The sequence below is a fragment of the Choloepus didactylus genome, chromosome 2, assembly GCF_015220235.1.
Source record: "Choloepus didactylus isolate mChoDid1 chromosome 2, mChoDid1.pri, whole genome shotgun sequence".
Taxonomy (NCBI): domain Eukaryota; kingdom Metazoa; phylum Chordata; class Mammalia; order Pilosa; family Megalonychidae; genus Choloepus; species Choloepus didactylus.
The window spans coordinates 195344088-195364276 of record NC_051308.1 but is presented as its reverse complement, the minus strand read 5'-3'; the positions used below and the strand labels follow the sequence as shown (position 1 = coordinate 195364276).

Sequence of the window (20189 nt, the reverse complement as noted above, 5' to 3'; positions counted from 1 at the left end):
CTCCTCCTGGCACTAGTTGAGTCCAACAGTATGTACTTAATGCATAGTGAAAGACAGCCAAACAAAAGTATACACCGAACCAAAAATACATGCCCTTTTATTAAGTTCCCTACAAATTATAGGTACAGACAATGGAACGCACCGGAGACTGCAACCTCCAGGATGCAGCGCGGCCACCTGCACCTGCCGCCATCCCATTGGAAGGCGCGAAGCACGCTGGGCTTTATAGTTCCGATATGCGTTCCTGGGATAGGCGGCTCTGGAGAGGGAGAGGCGGGGCCGGCTGTGTCACGTGGATCCCGCTCCCGCCGCCGCGGCCGCCGTCGCCTTTCTCTGTCTCCGCTGAGGCAGCCATCTTGCTCTTGCCGCGTGCTGGTGTTGGAGGACCCTTCCTGCTTCAGGTGAGACCCCCGGCGGTCCCGCCACTCCACGGTCGTAGGCCGCTGCGCACGGTCTCCCCCCGCCCTCTTTTGCCGACACCCGCCAAACTCTTGGGCTGCCACTTCCGCCGTGGCGCGCCGAGTGGGGGCGGAGGCGGCTGGTTTGGCCTGTCGGTTACGGGCGGCGCAGCTGGGGGTCGGCACCTGAGGGAAGGTCCCTAGCACCACTGCCCCTGTGGGGGCGAGCGGACTTGCGCTGTTGCCGCCCAGATCTATTCCCAGGAGGCTGGCCGTTCCCGCCTCTGTCCGGTTGCTTCTCATTAGTCACAACAATGCCGTAAGCCTTATACAGCCTACCTGTTGTCATCTCATTTGATCCTCCCGATGAGGTCATGAAGATCCTTCAAATCAACAGATAGGGAAACTGAGGTTAGCACCCTCCTCGCTCACTTGGGACTGAACTCCGTTACGGCACTCTTCACCTTGTAATAGCAGTATTTGTTTACAAGTCATCGCTCTTCTGTGAGCGCCTTGCCCATCTTGAAGCCCCATGACACTGAAGCATAATAAGCTCCCAGGAAACTTATGATTGACCGATAGGCCCAGTGTCACACAGCTAGTGAATGGCGGTTTCAACTTCCGTTCCCACGCTCTTCCACTATACTATAGCTGTTCCCTCGGGAGTGGTAACAATAGTTACCAATTATTGAGTATCTAATGTGAGCCATATACTGTACTTGATCCTTTAACTTTTAAAACAACTCTGTTAAGTGTGTGTTACACCTTTTGTAAGGGAGGAGGAAAATAAGTTCAGAAAAGTAAACTAACTCTCCAAAGCCCTAAACAGTAGAACCATAGTCCTTTTGATTCCAAAACCTGTTCCTGTCTTAGAGAAACACCTCATAATAACAAGGGGGAAATAAACGTTGAAATATTTCTTCCTGTGAGTGTGATGTATGTGAAAGTGTCTACTACTATGCTTGGCACTTAGGCACTCAATCAATATCGATTATGACCTCATTATTCACACCCTTTCTTGGGGCCTGGGAGAAAGAGTTAAAAGGTCTTTGGATTACTAAGGAAGAACTCACGGTTCACGTGGCCTTAGGAAGTTACTTCTTTTGTGCCTAGGAGGTTACTTACCTATTCAGGGCCCTTATTTCTTAATATATGAAGTTGGGAGTGGGGTGAACTGTTTTATGTGTCTGTAATTTATACCCTGCTGCTGTATTGGCTTCACAAATAAGAATGATAGGTACAATAAAATAAAGGTCAATTGAGGAATAGGGAATTAAACCAGATAATCTTTGAGGTCTGTTCCAGATTCTGAACGTGACATTTTTCGTAGACTGAGTACAATCCTCTTTCCTACTTGAATTCCACATACCCCAACCTAGTCATAAACAAAGGACTGCCCTTCTTCCTCTCTCTACCCCCTTAAACTTCCAACCTCTCCCAAATGCTTTTTCACTGAGATACTTCTTGGGAACAAGTTTTCTTAATTCTCTTGTCCTGACTGCTTGGAAAAGACTCTGTCCTTTCATCTACACATTGATTTAAAGAGCTAATTTTTTTCTTGCTTTTGTTTCAAACAAGTCAGGGCTCTTTATCTTGATTTCCCAACCTCCTCTTCTCTTGGGAATTGTTCCTTTCAAAATGCAGAAGGGTCTCAAAGGGTTTCCTTGTGTCTAGTTCTAATATTTTTTATTTAGCCCCTTTTTTTGCAGGGAATTCCTTAGGCTCTCTGTTATGTTACTACACCTTCACAACTGCATTCCTTTGAGAACAGTGAATATTGGTCCTTTCCTGTAGTCATTTGTGCATAGAGATTGGGATTTACATCAGCAGTTTAGATCTGTGGCAGACCTGAGATTGGCACACACCGACGACTTCTGGTTTTGTACTCTAATCACACTTCTTCCTATAAGGAGTGTTGTCAGTTGCTTGAGCACTGTGATATAATGCTGAGCAAAGATTAAGAAACCAAAGTCTACATGTTTTTTGGAAACTGGACTTTATTTGGCCTAAAAGCAGAAATATATACAAGCTAGTACCCAACTATGATGTCAGAGTAAGAATGGTTAGTAATTGTATAAACTTTCTCTCTTTTTCATCTTTCCAGTGAAGAAAACCGTATCTTTTTCTTCTGAGAAGTGATTATAGAGGAGTTAAGAATTGGTCAAAAAGGTGTGATAGCCTAGACCCTTAATCCCCTTTGCATCTCAGTTATGTTCTATTGATCCACAGAAGAAGTAAAACAAGACTTTTAATATTGCCTTCTATTTCTTTATATAGTGTAGAATGTTATGACCCATTATAAACTTAAGAACCTTTTCCCCCTAAGTTTAATAGGAATATCTCTGACCAGACTGGAATTTATTACTATAATGTTCTTAGAATTTTCAAAATCAAGATTAGCTTTAAAAAGCTTATTTTAAGAGGCCCCCCCCCCAATTTAGTATTACTGTAGTGAAGCATTTTATCCTGTATGTGAGAGTGTCTTGACAAGTATGACATACTATTTCAGTGCAAGGTATTGAATGAGGTCTGTGGAGAGTGCTGCAGAAGCGCTGAATGTCTGGAAATCTGGTTCTGGTTCTCTAATATTAACACACCATCTGACCTTGAATAGAGGACGTGACTACCTCTTATCTTGACAGCTAGATAGCGTATTATTGAATTTCTCCTTTGTCCAGTTGATTTGTGAGTGTGTATGTTTTCTATTTATGGTTATAAGAAATACAGAATGTGATATCGGAGAAAAAAATTTACCTGAAAGTTTTGTTAGTAACATTTGTTAACAGCTCTACTGTAAAAATCTTTGGGAGGAAAAACTGGCTTGCCTATAGAGATTTCATAATTGGTTAGGTTTGACTGGATGCCAAGTAATAAACATGTTTTTAGGGAGGGTTCTTCAAACAGTGACTTTGAATCCCATTTTATTTTTTGTTTGTGTATATGACTCCCTTGTATTATTTAAATTTAGTTCTTTTACTATCTGGTTTATGAAGCTAGATCAAGCTTTGTTAAGAATATAGATAGTATTAACATGATCATGGTGGTGATGCTCAGTGAACCAGAAGGTACTGTTCACATAAACATTTCTTTTATTTTGGTAAAACAGCAACTTTAACAAATCTATTTTTCCCCCCCTAGATTTTTCAACAGCATGAATCAAGAAAAGTTAGCCAAACTTCAGGCTCAGGTCCGGATAGGGGGCAAGGTGAGTGTGGCATAAGCAAATTTGATAGGAGAATGTATGATTATCAGATAGCATTATTATTTTGGATTTGTGGTCATTAAAAATCTAAACTATGTTTAATAATCAAGATCAAACCACATTCCAATTTGAAAATAACTTGTTTAGGTCTAAAATAGGTAACTAGAAGACTCCTCTCTGATGGTACAATGGAAATAGCCACCTTTGTTTGAATTCTAACTTATCTGCTAGTTTTGTGTGGCATGGACATGTTATTCAACCTCGTTAAACCTCCATTTTCTTATTATAAAGTGGAAATAATCCTGCGTGGGATTTTTCTAAAGCACCTAACATGGTATCTGGCAAAGTGGATGCTTTATTAAAGGATAATTTTTATCCTTATTAGACTCACCTTCAGGGTATGCCAGATGTCAGAGTTACACCATCTTGACTGGATATGTATACTCATCATGCACCTACTGCAGCAGAGAGGTTTACAAGAGATTTAAACACTGGAGATGTTCAAGCTGGTTGTACATTTTGTTCATTGCTAGGGTTTCCTCCCACTTTCCTACCTTTTCCATAGGAAAGTGGTTCCTTTTCCAATCTTTTCTATGTTGATGAATATATTGAAACCTCATGAGCTTTCTTATTCTGTGAACCATAAAGCCTAAGGAAGAGCTAGATCAGAGCACCAAAATCTTTGCTATCTTTCAGCTCTGACCTCAGGATCTAGAAAAATATCCTACCTTTGTCTCTGCCCAATACACTCTTTGCAAAAGGGAAAGGAAGAACAGTACTTACCTCAGACCTGGGGAGAGAGGTAGGTAGGATACTACTTTATGTAGCAGCCTCACTATTTCATTTACTTTGAATACAATTAGAACTCCTGGGAATAAGGGTGGGGCAAGAGAAGAAGTGACTCATACTTTCTACTTTCACAATGATACAGTTATATGATTCTGGAGTCATATTAGCACACTCATGTAACCAGAGTAGCCACATTGTAGCATCAAGTGTAATGTAATGTGCCAATGCAAAAACCAGGGATATTCAAGAACCTCAGGATAGACCCAAAAGAGCTTGACACAGCACATCACTGTTACATATTTTAAACCAGGTAGTTGGTACATTCATCAATTTAACTGCTGTTTATTGAACACCTACTATGTAGCACACACATAATACATAAACAAGTCAAAGTCTCCAGCTTTTAAGGATTTCACACCTTAGCTTAGAGACATGCTCACAATTACAATACAGACTATTAAGTGCTATAATGAAGGAAGTAAAGGTGTACTTGCCTAGTTGAGACAAAGAAGTTACCACTGAGGTGAGATCTGAAGGATAAACAAGAATTTATCACTTGGCGGTCAGGTGGGTACTGAGATGACATGGTGCTTAGTTAGAATGGCTTGTGTTAGTTTGGTGCTACTAGAGTTTAGAGTATATAATAGGTAGAGAATGGTAGGAAATGAAACCAGACCAGGTAATTTGAGGTTAGGTCATGGGAAGTCTTAACATTCCATACTAAGGAGTTTTGATTTTATCCTAAAGGCAATGGGCTACTATTGAAGGGTTTTAAGAAGTGAAATGGCAGTCATTTTAGAAAGGCAACAGCTGGCATTGTAGAAGTGGAATGAAATAGAAGTTTGGAGTAGAGGAGAATAATCAAAGACTATTTCTGTAGTGTGTAGGACACATGTTTAAGGGTTGGAATTGACATGACTCAATGACTGATGTGATATGGGGGCTGAAGGGGAGAGAGGAGTCTGGGATAACCCCAGATTTCTGAGTTTAGATGCTGGGTATATGGTGGTGCTACCAGCTATGAAATTTAAGAAATATAGGAAGAATAGGTTAGTAGATTAATAAGCTTTTAGACATGTTGAATTTGAGGTGCCCAAGGATCTTTTGAATTGGAGTATCCAGCAAGCAATTGAGCTATCTCTGAGTCAGGAACACTTCACAAATAGATGACAGTCTCTGGAAATAGTCACTGCTAGTCCACCCTTCAACAAATGTGTGATGCCACAATCTCTCCTGTCAGGGCAGCTACTCACAGAGCTTTCTTCCACTCACATCAGAGTAGCTGAGATTGAAGCCCCTGCCTTTACTTTATATGGCTCATTTCTTGAGACATCTTGCAGGAGCTACCTAGAGATTGAAACCACTCTTTCCCCTTATTCCTACTAGGTCTAAGAAAGATTTCATCCTCGGGGCTAGGCTGCTTTTGGTAGTATTTCAGCTCTGCTTTTGATTACATTTTTGTAAATTGGCTCAGGAACTTAATCCATTATTTTAAATAGTTTATTAATGGGAAAATGTAGTTAGAGTTTCAAAATATCACTTTAGAAATTTTTCTATCTCAGTAAACAATATAATTTTCAACCTCTTTGCTCAGGTCAAAATTCTAAGCATCATCCCAGATTATTCTTTTCCTCATATTCCACATCCAAGCCATCAGCAGTTCCTGTTGGTGCTTCTCAGCATCTGACCACTCACCAGTTCCACTGCCACAACCCTCATCTCTTTCCAGGATTGCTACAGTAGCCTCCTGACTATTCTCCTTATAGTCTATTTTCCATATAGCAACCATAGTCATCTTTAAAACCATTAACTGAGAACAAGTCATTCCTGTGCTTAAAACCTTCCAAAAGCTTCCTGTTGCAGTAGGAATAAAATCCAATTCCTGCCCCTGGCTTTCTTGGCCTCTGTAAATCTGGCCCCTGCCTATCATTCTGATTTCATTTTTCTCCTTCTTTCCCCTTGTTCACTTTACTCTGGCCATGTTGACCTGCTTTCTTTATTCTCTGGAAATGATAAGTTCACTCATTTCCTTCTTCTTGGATCACTCTTTCCCGAGATCTTGCCATGGGTCTCACCTCATATGTCACCTCTTCAGAAGGGCCTTTCCTGAACATAAAGTAGTCCTTCACCCCTACCCATCACTCTTACCACTGTGTTCTTTTTTCTTGATAGTCTTTATCCTGTTTGAAATTATCTAATTTGCTTATATATTTATTGACTTCCCTCCCACTGTAATATATGCTCCTTGAAGTGAGAACTGATCTTTTCCATTCTTGGATTCTCAAATTCTAGAACATTCACATTGTAGGCATTTGATTCTTAATTATGTCATAATCCCCAAAGTTTCAGAATGTCTTTAGACTTTATTGGTAGGGATTGGTAGGTAATATAAAAAAGCATTCCTTATAATGTTTGATAATTATTATAAAGCACACTAAATTTTCTTGAAGTTATGAATTATTTTTTATTAGCAAACAATATTTTGAAATATAATGTGTTGAAATGATAAAGGTTGGATATAGGGTAAGAACTGGCTAGAACTGACCTTCAAAAATTTGGGTTAGGCTGACAGTCACAACTCTGAGCAGCCTTATTAACCGTTTACTATTTAGTTACCCATTTCTTGTGTGGGTTTTAGTTAGATTATTGTGGTGGGTAGGAAGATATGTGATTGCAGTTGCCAGATGCTAGATATGCTAATACTTCTGTTTGGTTATTTTTCAGGGTACAGCTCGCAGAAAGAAGAAGGTGGTACATAGAACAGCTACAGCTGATGACAAAAAGCTTCAGAGTTCTCTAAAAAAACTGGCTGTGAACAATATAGCTGGAATTGAAGAGGTATGATCACTTTGTAAATTTTAAATTATGTGGGCAAATAGCACATTCACAAATAATTGTCTAGACTTTTCAAATGTAAAATATAAGCATAGAGAAATCTTTGATATTGTCACTCATATAAAGGAAGGACTGTAGCTGTTGAATTAGCTTTTTGTATAAAATTGAATGATTATCAAACAGATTTTAGTAGACAGTTCAAGATTTTCTTCATAATTTTCAGACTCAGGTTTTTGCATACGTGAAAAATTGTGGAACTGCTCTTGAATTTTGATGTAAAATAAGATTTTTTTTCCTAATAACATAGAAATAAAGAAACCCCCAATTTTTTCAAATCAGGTAGACTTTTCTTATATAGGCACCTTTCTACTCTACAAACCCTCTTTAAATATTACTTCAGCCAAGAGGCTCTAGCATAGCTCTAAGTGGATTGGATTTCTTACTAAATCTCTTTCAAATATTATTGGTTAAAATTTTTCTCAAAAAAAAAAAAAAAAATCAACAGTTTGTTTTTATTCAAATCCGGAAGGTTTTATGGTTCTTATTATTAGTAAAACTGCTAATGGAGGGGTGGCAGTAATTTTATAAATGTTTTACATTGAAATAAGTAGTTATTTTTTAGCAGTCTTTGACTTCTTTAGACTGTAAGAGTAGTTGTAATGCTTTACTAACTCAGTATTGTTGTAATTGAAATTGTCATAATAAAGTACTTACAGGTAGTCAACACTAGAACATCTGTGTGCCAGGCATGTTTCCAAGGACTTGTTAGACAGTGGTGCATGAGATATTATACCTGGTCTCTGTACTTTGGAGCTTACAACAGTGGGAAGCTTATAATAGGCCACTGGACAACTAAACTAATAAATATGTGTTATCCCATTTTAGCTTTACAATATCTCTTTGAGTTGGTTGCTGTTAGCTACAGATGAGAGAGCTGAGGCTTAGAAAGTTAGGTACCTGCCCAAGATCACATAGCTAATAAGTGCTGGATCCCAGGTTTGAACTAAGGTGTGTCTAAACTAGAGTACATACTGTTCATTAATTTATACTGCTTTTAATCTTCTCAGTTATACTTTCTTATACCCAATCTTGGCCTTTCTCTCTCCCCCTACCTACCCCCACCCCTGAAAGAGAAAATGTATCCTGCATTATAAACACCTGCCATGCAGTATTTATTATTTATGCCATTATAGATATAAAAAATCTCCACCAGTATTTCCAAGGACATTGCTGCTTCTGTTCTTTCACATCTTAATGTAGGTGTTTTTTCCTCCCAGAATATTTCCTGGTAGCACACATAAACATTTGTGTAAAGAACGGTTAGATGCCTTTTCTTTGTGTCTCCACAATGCCCTGTATTTATTCTTTTTTTAAAAAATCTTACAGTGGTAACATATATTTAACATAAGATTCCCCCATTTCAACCATTTTTAAGTGTACAATTCACTGCTATTGTTGTATTTACTTTTATTATAGCACTTATTAAACTGTATTGTGAATTCCTATTTGTCAGTATTATTGAAGTAATTCTAACTTTTTGAGGATTCTTGCCCCCAAAACCACACAAAGAATTAATGATACATAAAAGGTGACTGCTCTCTCATGTGCTCTCTTTCTCTCGCATCTCTCTCTCTTTTCCCTCCCTCCCTCTCTCTCTCTCTCTATGTATGTATATATATATATTCACACACACATACCTATATCTATATGTATATTTATATGTATATGTGTATATGTATATGATTACTAGTCTTCCATTATTATCGACTAATTGTAGAGAGAAAATATATATAAAGATAATTAACAATGCCGGGTAGCAACTATAAAATTTCTAATATTTGAACATAAAACCAAGAGTTTTCTTTTTTTCCTACTTGCCCTCTTTCTAAAATTGATGTTTTGAGAATCAAGATATATTTTGTACATTATATAGCCTTTGCAGATCTAATATAATTTTGTTTCGGAACATCTAGTATATTGTATATAACCTAGTTTGCTCAAACATTGTGTTTTGTGTTATATTTAGAGTAGAATTTATTTTTACAGATTGTTTTTTAAAGAAAAAAAGACATTTTTGGTTAAAAAAATTACTCCCTGAATGTATACGTGAAAACATGTATATGGTTTCAGAAACACTTGTGAAAAAATTTGTCTTAGAATAGAAGAAACGTGTTCAGTACACTTTTGTTAATCAGTTTTACTTAGGGATATTTTAAACTGATTAAAGTACTGAATTCTGAAAAATCTCTATGTTTTGTGGGTTTGGGCAGTTTAAGAAAAGCATGTAAAAACTTGAAAAGAGAATACACCATTGCTTTTGTTGCAAAACAAAAGAAACATTACTATGTTTTTTGTACTTAGACCTTCAAAGTAGCAAACAAGTAGAAAGTATTTATCAGGGAGATCAGTGGCAGGTTTCAAAAACTCATTGAATATACTTTTGCAAGTACAATTCTAATCTCTCTTTAAGGCTGTCAGTATTGGTAATTTTTTTCTCCCTCTATTAAGAAACTTTAAAAACTGACGAATTGTTTGGATTAAGAGAAGTTTCTGTGGTCTTTTATATATTCATTAATATATTGATTAGGTGTAATCAATTATTATCATAGATAGATTTCTTTTATGTTACTGAAGACAGAGAAATCCAAAGCTGTCAAGAAGTAAGGGTAAGGGAAGGCATCAGAGACTTTTTTTTTAGATATTGAGATTTTATTTACAAACAATATCTGAAATGAATGATCCATCAGAAACACAGTTGAAAAAACTCTTCTTGTAGAACTGGAAAGCTATGTTTTGTGAACTCAAAAGTACTTTCCAATTTTAAGAGTAAAGCAAGAATTTCTCTTAAATTTTTAATTTAAGAACCAGAGGGATACATAAATAGTGGCTACCTCTTGTCAGGAGATTGGGGTTGGAAAGGCAGAAGGGGATTGAAGATGACTGGAGAAATGAGACTTTTAGATTTTACTTTATACAGTATATCTATATTGTCCAACTCACACAATAGGAATATATTCATGTATAATTGATATACATTTATTTATGTATATTTATTTAGATAATAATATAAATGTATATTTGTATTTATATATTGTATAATATAAATGTATATTTATGTAAATAAATGATTTTATTTATTTATCATTACGAAATGATTCTCTAACATAAATTTTTGAGCTAATCAACCAAATATATGTGGATGCTGCAAAAGAGACAAAAGAAGGAAACATATGCAACAAAAATGGTATTAGAAAATGAGTAGCTCCCTGAATTTTCCAACCTTCCGCAACCTTTCTCTGTAACTTATTAAAAAATACACATAAGGGCATTTAAAGGGAAAAAAAAAAAAAGATGGCTCAGAAACCAATTTATTAATACTGGGGAATTAAAATTGAAAAAAAAATTCAAATTCTCTAAAACATATTTACAACAAATTCTGGTTCTTTAGGCATCAGAGACTTTTATACAAAGGCCAAGTAAGGCAACCAGATCGTAGGAAGGGATTTCTAGGCAAACTCCCAGAGTATAATTCAGAACCAAATTTCTGAAAATGTTTTATGTTCTGTGACATTTGAAAATATTTGATGAGCTTTGTAAGTAACCTAATTGAATGTAGTGACCATGCCATCACTTTTCTCCCCTGTAATATGAATCTGTTGACAATCAGACCTATTCTGATTTTTTTTTAAGTTTTTTATTAAGTTTTATTGGGATATATTCACATACCATACAGTCATCCTCAGTGTACAGTTGTTCACAGTACCATCATATAGTTGTGCATTCATCACTATAATCGATTTTTGAACATTTCATTACTCCAGAAAAAATAAAAATTAAAGTACAAGTAAAAAAGAACACCCAAAACATCCCATGCCCTCCATCCCCCCATTATTCATTTAATTTTTGTATCCATTTTTCTATTCATCTGTCCATGTACTGGATAAAGGGAGTGGGAACCACAAGGTTTTCACCATCACAGTCACACCGTGTGAGCTATATAGTCATACTATCGCCTTCAGGAATGAAGGTTACTGGGTTGCAGTTCAACAGTTTCAGGTATTTCCTTGTAGCTATTCCAATACACTAAAAACTAAAAAGGGATATCTATATAACATATAAGAATAACCTCCAGAATGACCTCTCGACTCCATTTGCAATCTCTTAGCCACTGAAACTTTATTTTGTTTTATTTCACATCCCCCTTTTGGTCAAGAAGATGTTCTCAATCCCACGATGTCAGGTCCAAATTCATTCTCGGGAGTCATATCCTACTTTGCCAAGAGTTTTACACCCCTGGGAGTCAGGTACCACATAGAGGGGAGGGCAGTTAGTTCACCTGCCAAGTTGGCTTAAACTAGAGAGAGGGGGCCACATCTGAGCAACAAAGAGGTACTCAGGGGGAGACTCTTAGGCACAATTACAAGCCAGCTTAGCCTCTTCTTTGCAGTAACGAGCTCCATAAGGGCAAGTGCCATGACAGAGGGCTCAGTATACCAAACTGCCAATCCTCAATGTTTGTTAGAACATCAGCAACAATCCAGGTGAGGAAGTCTGACACTTCCGCATTTTCTACCAGCACTTCAGGGGGGCCCTGCATATGCATTTTTATTCTCTGCCCAAATTACTTTGCTATGTGTTGCTATTTCACACTGACCTGTACAAACCTACCAGATCTCTCTTTGTATTCAGAGGACAGTGGAGGACAGTGTGGTGGTTCCACAAGAAGCTAAGTATGTGGGTGCCTTAAGGTCCTGCAGCCTCATTAGGGGGCATATACTTGGCAGATCTGAGAGCAGGGACATGAGTGGACATTTACACACTGCTGTTTATGGAGGCAGTATGCATGATTTGCAATGGGTGGAAGTGGCCTAAGGGTACATCGACTGAGGAACAGAATGATGAACTGTGATGTATGCATATAATGGAATATTGAGCAACTGAGAGGAAGAGTGAAGCTGTGAGACTCACAAGGCAGTAAGGTGATCCTGTAGACAGCATTTTGAGTGAACTATGCCAGAAAAAAAGGCAAACACTATAATGCCTCACCATTATCGACTAACTACAATGTGTAAACTCATAATTGAATTTTAGAGCACAGCTTATCAGGGGAACGCTTATTGCAATGGTCCCTAGATTGTAACCTCTTAAAGCAGTCACATCTATTCCTGAATTGTAATGGCTATCTCCAGACTCTGAGATGCTGATCCCTTTGTGTATAACCTGATCAATCCCTGGAACTTTGGGTATCTGTGTGACACCTGAAACTCAGAGCTAGAGCTCGGCAGATGTGAATGTCAGTATTAGCGCATACAGCAACTGTTAAGAAAGCTGAAAAAGAGCCCAGACTTCAATTAGAGATATGAATGGAGCACATCTAGTTAGGACTAGGGCAAATCGGGCCGAAGGGTAAAGGACAATACTGACTGTGTTTTAAAACTTCAACTTCCATGTGAGACCAAGGGAAGAGATGTTTATTTGGTGCAGGATCTATATTTCCCAAACAATTTAACTCGTACAGTTTGTTCACATACCATAATTACATAGAACTTCAGTGGTTACTTTTACCATTCACTTATTTCTACCTTACAACCTGTCCCCTAAGTAAGATGCTATCCCACCAAATGGTAACTGCACTGATTTTGTTCAATAGTGTAATTGAATAAGATAATGAGTAATTTAATTAAGAAACTGGTTCTTGATTGGTGATCCTTTTTTTTTTTTAACATGGGCATGAAATTCCTTCTCATAATGGAAGTCTTTGAATTGAAAATCTGGATTCTATAATAAAATGACTATTTCTTGATCATCCTAGCAGTTTATTCTGTCTGCACCATTTTACTTTGTTGCAGGTTCTTTTACTACTTATATCCATTGCTTACTAGATATATCTTACCTTGGGATTGCACAACTACCAGATTAAAAACTACAATTGGCTAAATTGCTTTTAAAAAAATATTTTAGTTGTACCAAAGCATGTGAAATACATTTTTCTTCTGTGACCATACAGGTGAACATGATTAAAGATGATGGGACAGTTATTCATTTCAACAATCCAAAGGTCCAAGCTTCCCTCTCTGCTAACACCTTTGCAATTACCGGTCATGCAGAAGCCAAACCAATCACAGAAATGCTCCCTGGAATATTAAGTCAGCTTGGTGCTGACAGCTTAACAAGTCTTAGGAAGTTAGCTGAACAGTTCCCCCGGCAAGGTAAGTGTTTCAATTTAGTACCTTTTTCCCTCCCCACCTTAATTAAAGGACCTAACAATTTAAAAGCTACCCCATCTTAAACTGAAAGGATTTTATTGTGTGTAAATTGCTTTACTTTCTATAAAGTCATTTGTATACTTGACAGAATTTTAATTTTCTTTCATTAAAGATATTCAGTGTGCCCTATACAATATTCGGATACATTCTTGTAGTAATATTGTGAGTTGAAAGGTAATTAACTGCATTAGTTAGGTTTCTCTAGGAAAACAGAATCAACAAGAGATATCTATAAATATAAGATTTTATAGAAGTGTCTCAGGTAACTATGGGTATGCACAAGTCCAAATTCCGTAGAGCAGACAGCAAACTATAACTCCAAAGAAGACGTTTGATGAACTCCTCAGGCAGCGAACTGGCAACTTCAGTGAACTCAGGAAACGAACTGGCAACGTCAGTGAACTCCTCAGGAAGCGCTTTGCTGGTTAGCCGAAGAAGTGAAGGTCCTCTGTCTGTCTCGTGTAAAAGTCCTCAACTAATTGGATTAAATCTAGCTGATTGCATTCTCATTGTGAAAGACACGCCCTTTGTTGATGTAATCAGTCACATCTGCAGCCATTTGGCTGATGCTTTAATAAACCAGCCTTCTGGTTTATTAACTAGCCACGAATGTCCTTGCAGTAACTGTTAGGCCAGTGCTTGCTTGACCAGACACATGCGCACTGTCACCTGGCCAAGTTGACACATGAACCTAACCATCACATTACGTAAAAGGAAAGTGCCAGATCTTCAGGCCACAGTTTATAAAAAGTTAATTTGATTCTCACTTCTGATTAATGTCAGCCAGGAAATAGTGTTATCACAGAACTGTTGTGTAATATTGTCAATTGCACTTTGGATGTGGCAACAATAAATACTGAATTTCCAAGACAGTCCTGGTTTGAAATATATCTTGTCAGCCCCCAAAATTAAAGCTCTTAGACAGTATTTCAGAGCCCATACTACATAACCATGCAAAAAAAAAAGAGATGGAAAAACTCTTTAATATTGATTTTTTTTAACTTTTTATTTTGAAATAGTTTCAAACTTATAGGACAGTTACAAAAATAATACAAACCTCATACAGAGAACTCCAACATACCCCCTACCCAGATACTCAGATCCACTTACCTTTAATGTTTTGCCACATTTGCTATATCATTCTACCTATCCATCTATCTTTCTATTTATTTTTGTAAACATTTGAGAGTGGGTTGTATACATCATGCTCCATGAACTTTAATACTTCTGTGGAGATTACCTAAGAACATAGGAACCATCTTAACTACATTTATCAAGTTCAAGAAATTTAGTATTGATATAAAGCTTATAGTTTAAACTCCAATTTTTTCATATGTCCCAATAACATCCTTGGGCATTTTCTCCATTATTAGATCTAGTCCAGGATCCTGTGTTGACTTCAGTTGCTATTGTCACTTGAATCTTTTTTTTGTTAATTGTGGAAACATACATACAACATAAAAATTTCCCATCTCAGCCACTCCCAGGCATACAATTCAGTGGGATTAATAACACTCACAATGTTGTACTACCCTCACTATGATCCGTTACCAGATTTCATAGTGATTTCTGAATTGGAGAATATGGCCACAGTAAATTAACTATAATATCTGTTCATTCAAGCTCTTCTGAAGTATTACATTTTGCATGTAAATTATTTACCTTAGCTACACATTGAAATTGCCAGCTGTATTTAGTATATATATGTTAAAATTTTAATGATTTTAGCATCACTTAAGCAGAAAAATGGCATTAGATTAACAGTATTTAGCCTTTTTAAAGCAACTAAATGAGATTTAGACAGGAAAAGGATAAATATAAGGGTACTATAAAAATCTTTGTTCTCAATGACTAATAATAAAATAAAATTTTTGTAGTGTTGGATAGCAAAACACCAAAACCAGAAGACATTGATGAAGAGGATGATGATGTTCCAGGTAGGTGACATTTCTCATCGTATAGATGACTTTCAGTTTTCTGTTGATGAATTTAAATTGATTCACAATGATGCAGATAGAATCTAATTAAAAACAATGAAAGCCCTCCCATTTAGAATTTAGAACCAGAAATTGTCACATAAAGCTCTGTTGCCTGCATTTATTAAATTGAAATCAGTATGATTATAAATTTGCATAGTTATTATTATAACACTTTTGTGGGAATTATGATTGACATGAAAATGCTGTTCACCTTAGTATTTTGCATAGACAAAAAAAGACTAATTAACATTTTCTTAGGATTACTGTTTTAAGTGATGAACGAATCGATAATGAGATGCTATATTGTCTGTCTCTTGTCCTGTATGTTTTTAGGCTAATTCTATTTGCAATGGTTTTGTTTTTATTGAGTTCAGAAGTTAAGAATTCCATTTACTTCTTTTTTTCTTTTGTTTTGCACTCATTGACTCATTTGTTATTTATGTATTTATTTTTCAGATCTCGTAGAAAATTTTGATGAGGCATCAAAGAATGAAGCTAACTAAAATATTTTCTGGTTTTTGGAAGCTGGCATGGACTAGGTTTAACAAATCAGCTATGTGGTTCCAAAGTTTTACAGACACGGAGAACATCACCTGTTACTAGTTCAGTAATATAAATATTTTGTATATTAATAATGCTGTTTGTTCAGCATTTTCGGTCATTTGATTTTGCATTTTGCACTTCCTCCCAGGATTTATTCTTTTGGTCAAAATACTAAGTATTGGTGCAGTTTGAGGGTGTTTTGGTTTTTGATTCGTGGTATTTGTTTTCTGTTGGGGTATTTTTGGTGTGTGTATGTGTATGTATGCGTGTGGGTTTGTGTGTGTATACAGTGGAGAGCAAATTGGAAACAGTTCTATTTATCCTCCTCCTTCCCCTAGTAGAAATAAAACAAATCTTCACATTTGTTACTTTTAATTTCTTTGTTTCCAATAATGCACAAAATTCCTGAAAAGTGATTCTTCGATTTCAAATCTGAAGAGATTTTACCATTGGAGGTTTGGTTTTAATTTGCTGTGTTAACTATTACTTTTTTTATACATTTCTCTGAGTTTAAAATGTCTTGAGATGGTGCCACCAGCTTCATGCTGGAGTGATGGGTAGCATATCTTTGGTACGGTTGCATTAGATTCACTTACCTCGTCAAACCCAGAAGAATTTCTTTTACTAGATTTCTTCCTAAATGCTTTTTCCCTCTCCTTTTGGTCTCAAAATGGCCTAGTCAGCCTTTGGTAATACTCTTCCTCATCTTCCAACTAGCGTGAGAATAATGTTCTCCATATAGAGTTGAGTGCCTAATCCCTCTCTTTTGTAACATTTTGTTCTCTCATCCCTCATGAGGAACAACAGCTCCATCTTCAACTGTTTATTTTCCCTTGATTTTACAGTTGTGGTAGATTTCAAACTGGAATAGCTAGCATGTGCTTGCTAAATAATTTTCTGTCAGCCTTATCCTGTATCTCTGTTCTTAATAGCAGGTGCAAAAATGCCTCTTTTAAAGCAAGGTTGAAATTGGGAATGCCCTTTCGAATCAGAAATAAATAGGCCGTAGACTCATCCCCCAGCACAAGATTGGCATTCTGTGAAATGGTACTGGCCTCAGGAGGATTTCTTCAACCACTCTCCTACTCTTGGCCTTGAACCTACCTCTGGGTTGGATCTTACTATTGTAGCTGCTTACAGCACCCTCCTGCATGCTTAGAGTAATGCTTTGAGGGGAACACTGGTAAAATGCAGTATTTATTTTTTCATCTCCTTTCAGAGGACTTAAAGGTAAGTTGCATTCATTTATTCAAGTTTCCCTTGCTGTCTGATGATAAAAGCTTGCCTTTTGCCGTATCAGCATTTGTTTAGCCTTGTATTTAAGGATAAGACTAGAAAATCTATTGCTTCCTGGCCATCCCCACATTAACTGGCTTCACCTTGCCACATATCAGCTTTTGTTTCAAGCTAGATATCTTTATTTGGTATCTAAAGTGCAAGACCAAAACATATCAAGAGACCTGTAGAGATGAAGGCAAAGCTGTTGTCTTTTTTCATTCAACACCTCAATTCATTTTATAAATTTGTTCATTTTTCCTGTTATGTTTTATATAATATATGGACTTAACTATAAAATAACAGTAATAAAGTAACAGTACAAAAGGGGATAATATTTTCTCTTATGCTTCTCTTATTGTTGTCTACAGAATTTCCTTCTTTTGTATTCCCCTTTACTTCTCACCCCCACATCAGTTTTAGTGCAGAGAGTATTTGAAATATTGTCTCATCCATTGTCAGATAAGTAGCTCCACATAGTTTATATAACCCAGAATTCCGTTCCTCCTACTGTCCCCAAGGACACATTGTGGGGCAGCTAGAGTTAGAGGAGGACACTTCAAGTGGTTGGGAACAGAAGAGGTAAATAGTATAGCAAAGGAAGAAAGGGAACTCACCTGGGAGTCAAGAGACTTAAGTTCTAGACCAGGCTCTGGCATTAACTATGTACAATTGGGCAGGTCATCTAACTACTCTGAGATTCATTATCAGTCAAATCAGATGTTTCTAAATCTAAAGTTTCTTCTACTTCTTCAGTTCTGTGAATTTCGTTTCTGAAAATTCTCAAGGTGATTTTATCATTTGAGAGCTTTCTTTGTCAATATCCATCAAACCTTTTGTTTGTGTATATGCTTCTTCCTCTTTTTCTCCTTTGATCATATTTTGGCTGCTCACCTAGAGGAGCACTGGTCAGTATTCCCTTCTATACTGTTAATAAAAAACTCTTTAATGGCTGGCCTTGCTTGTGTGCAATGAGCCAATATTCTTTTTTGTTTGTTTTATATTTTCATACCTTCCCCTTTCTTGGACAGAGCATGTGGAGCCCCTGTTCAACCCAAAGAAATGTCCCTTCCTTCAGAGTGCATAGGCATAGAGTAAGAATACGAGTATGGATGAAACTGTTGGTAAATTGTAGTATTCTTGGCATAAATAAGAATTATATAGTTTTTTAATATATAAAGAAGTAGTTACTAAATTTGTGATTTTTACCAAGGTTAGGTAATTATTGCCAAGATAACAACTGTAGCAGCATTTTCTGGGAAAATTGACTTAAAATTTTGGGGTAATTAAGTAGTTTCTTTAGAAAATTGATTCATGGTCTTAATTTTTGTGGTTAGTCCTTTCAGTTTTTGTAAAGCTCCTCATTTGTCTGTCTGGGGAAAGCTCAAAGTAAACAGTTGGGTCATTATATTTGCTTTATTCTTATTTTTCCTATTAAGTAATGATATAAGAATACATCAGGCACCCTTAATTTGTTGTTAAATAACTAGTATATACAGGATTCCATTAAATTCATTTAAAACCCAAATAAGCCTACCAGGTTCTTGTGAGAAAACCTGTATCTGGGATGTGTTTAATTTGTTTCTTTGTTGTAATTCAGTGTTTAACCTAAGTATGCTATACACACATGAGGAGGATATAATGAGAGCTAGTGTTGTATAGTAGGGAAAGCATAGGTTGTTAAATAGAGATGAGTTTTATCATGCTATAACCTCTCCAACAGGGCTGCTACAGTGCATAACTACAATAACCACCATTCATATTTGTTGTTTTCCAGAGGGTGCCATTTTCATGACTACAGTATCCCTGGTATATAATGCAATGATGGCCGTGCTCTCTGAGCCTCAGTTTCCTCCTCTGTAAAATGGTGCCTAAGAGTCAAGCAAAGTTCTTTAGAACCCCCTAAATGACCAAGGTATAGATGGAAGATTAAGATTAAAGTTTGTTTTCTTCCGAGCCACAGCAGAAAGTTGCTTCTGGAGGTCAGAAAGCATGGTTCTGGGTACAGGAAAGCTCCATTCTACATTGCCATCCTCCAGTTCAACCTGTGTTGCTCTGCCACATAAAGAGTTTTCCTGAATTATCATGGTAGCCTCCTCTTTGGTCTTGCCTGTGAATCAATCTGTTCTTTACACGGGAGCCAAACCAATCTTTTAAAATTCAAATCTGATTGTATCATGATCTTAGATTGTCCTCCTACGATTATCTATTGAACACAAAATTATATTTAACTCTCAAATAGTAGCAGATAATATAATCCCACTTTTAAAGAGGAACAAAATATGGTTTAGGGAAGTTGGGAAAGATCACACAGCTAATTGGTGGGAGAATCAGGATTCTAATCTACATCTATCAAATTTCAGAGTCTAAACTCTTAACATCACCCTACACTGCACAACAAATGTTTATTGAAATGAAAATTATAAATATACATGTACATGGCCTCTGTAGACTGATATCCTTGTTAAATTCAAATGTAATTAATATCACTCAGTATTACCCCAAAAGTCAAACCTCTATAATGAATGTTCAGAAAATAAGTTTATGAGAGTGTTTTCTTTTTTCAACAAGTAGATTTTGTAATTTTTACACATGTTAAGGAGAGTTAACTTAAAATATAACTTGACAATTGAATGTACCTGGGACAGGATCTTTAATGGCAATATTCGGGCAAAATTGCTTAGATAACATGTGTTGCTGGTATTTATTCTCAGAATTTTGACAGTGTCAAAGAAAACTATTCCATAAACTTGAACAAGGTGGTGATGAATTTACCCTACAGCTACACTTTTCCAGTGTTTAGAAATCAAACTGTTTGCATGCTGCTGGGGACTCTGTGTTTAAGGACACAGTTTCCTCAGCATCAAGTCGTTCCCAAGGCTGCTGTGTGGCTAGCCCTTGG

The 20189-nt window shown here is 36.7% G+C and overlaps 1 protein-coding gene across 1 annotated transcript; it reads left to right on the top strand.

The window, feature by feature from the left end:
• The first annotated feature begins 307 nt into the window (after window positions 1–307).
• Window positions 308–19832, top strand: BTF3L4 (basic transcription factor 3 like 4). Its single transcript, XM_037827237.1, has 6 exons — window positions 308–401; window positions 3537–3603; window positions 7114–7227; window positions 13232–13433; window positions 15368–15427; window positions 15926–19832. Exons 2-6 carry the CDS (start codon window positions 3550–3552, stop codon window positions 15970–15972), a joined length of 477 nt encoding a protein of 158 aa, XP_037683165.1. The 5' UTR covers window positions 308–401; window positions 3537–3549; the 3' UTR covers window positions 15973–19832.
• Window positions 19833–20189: the final 357 nt, after the last annotated feature.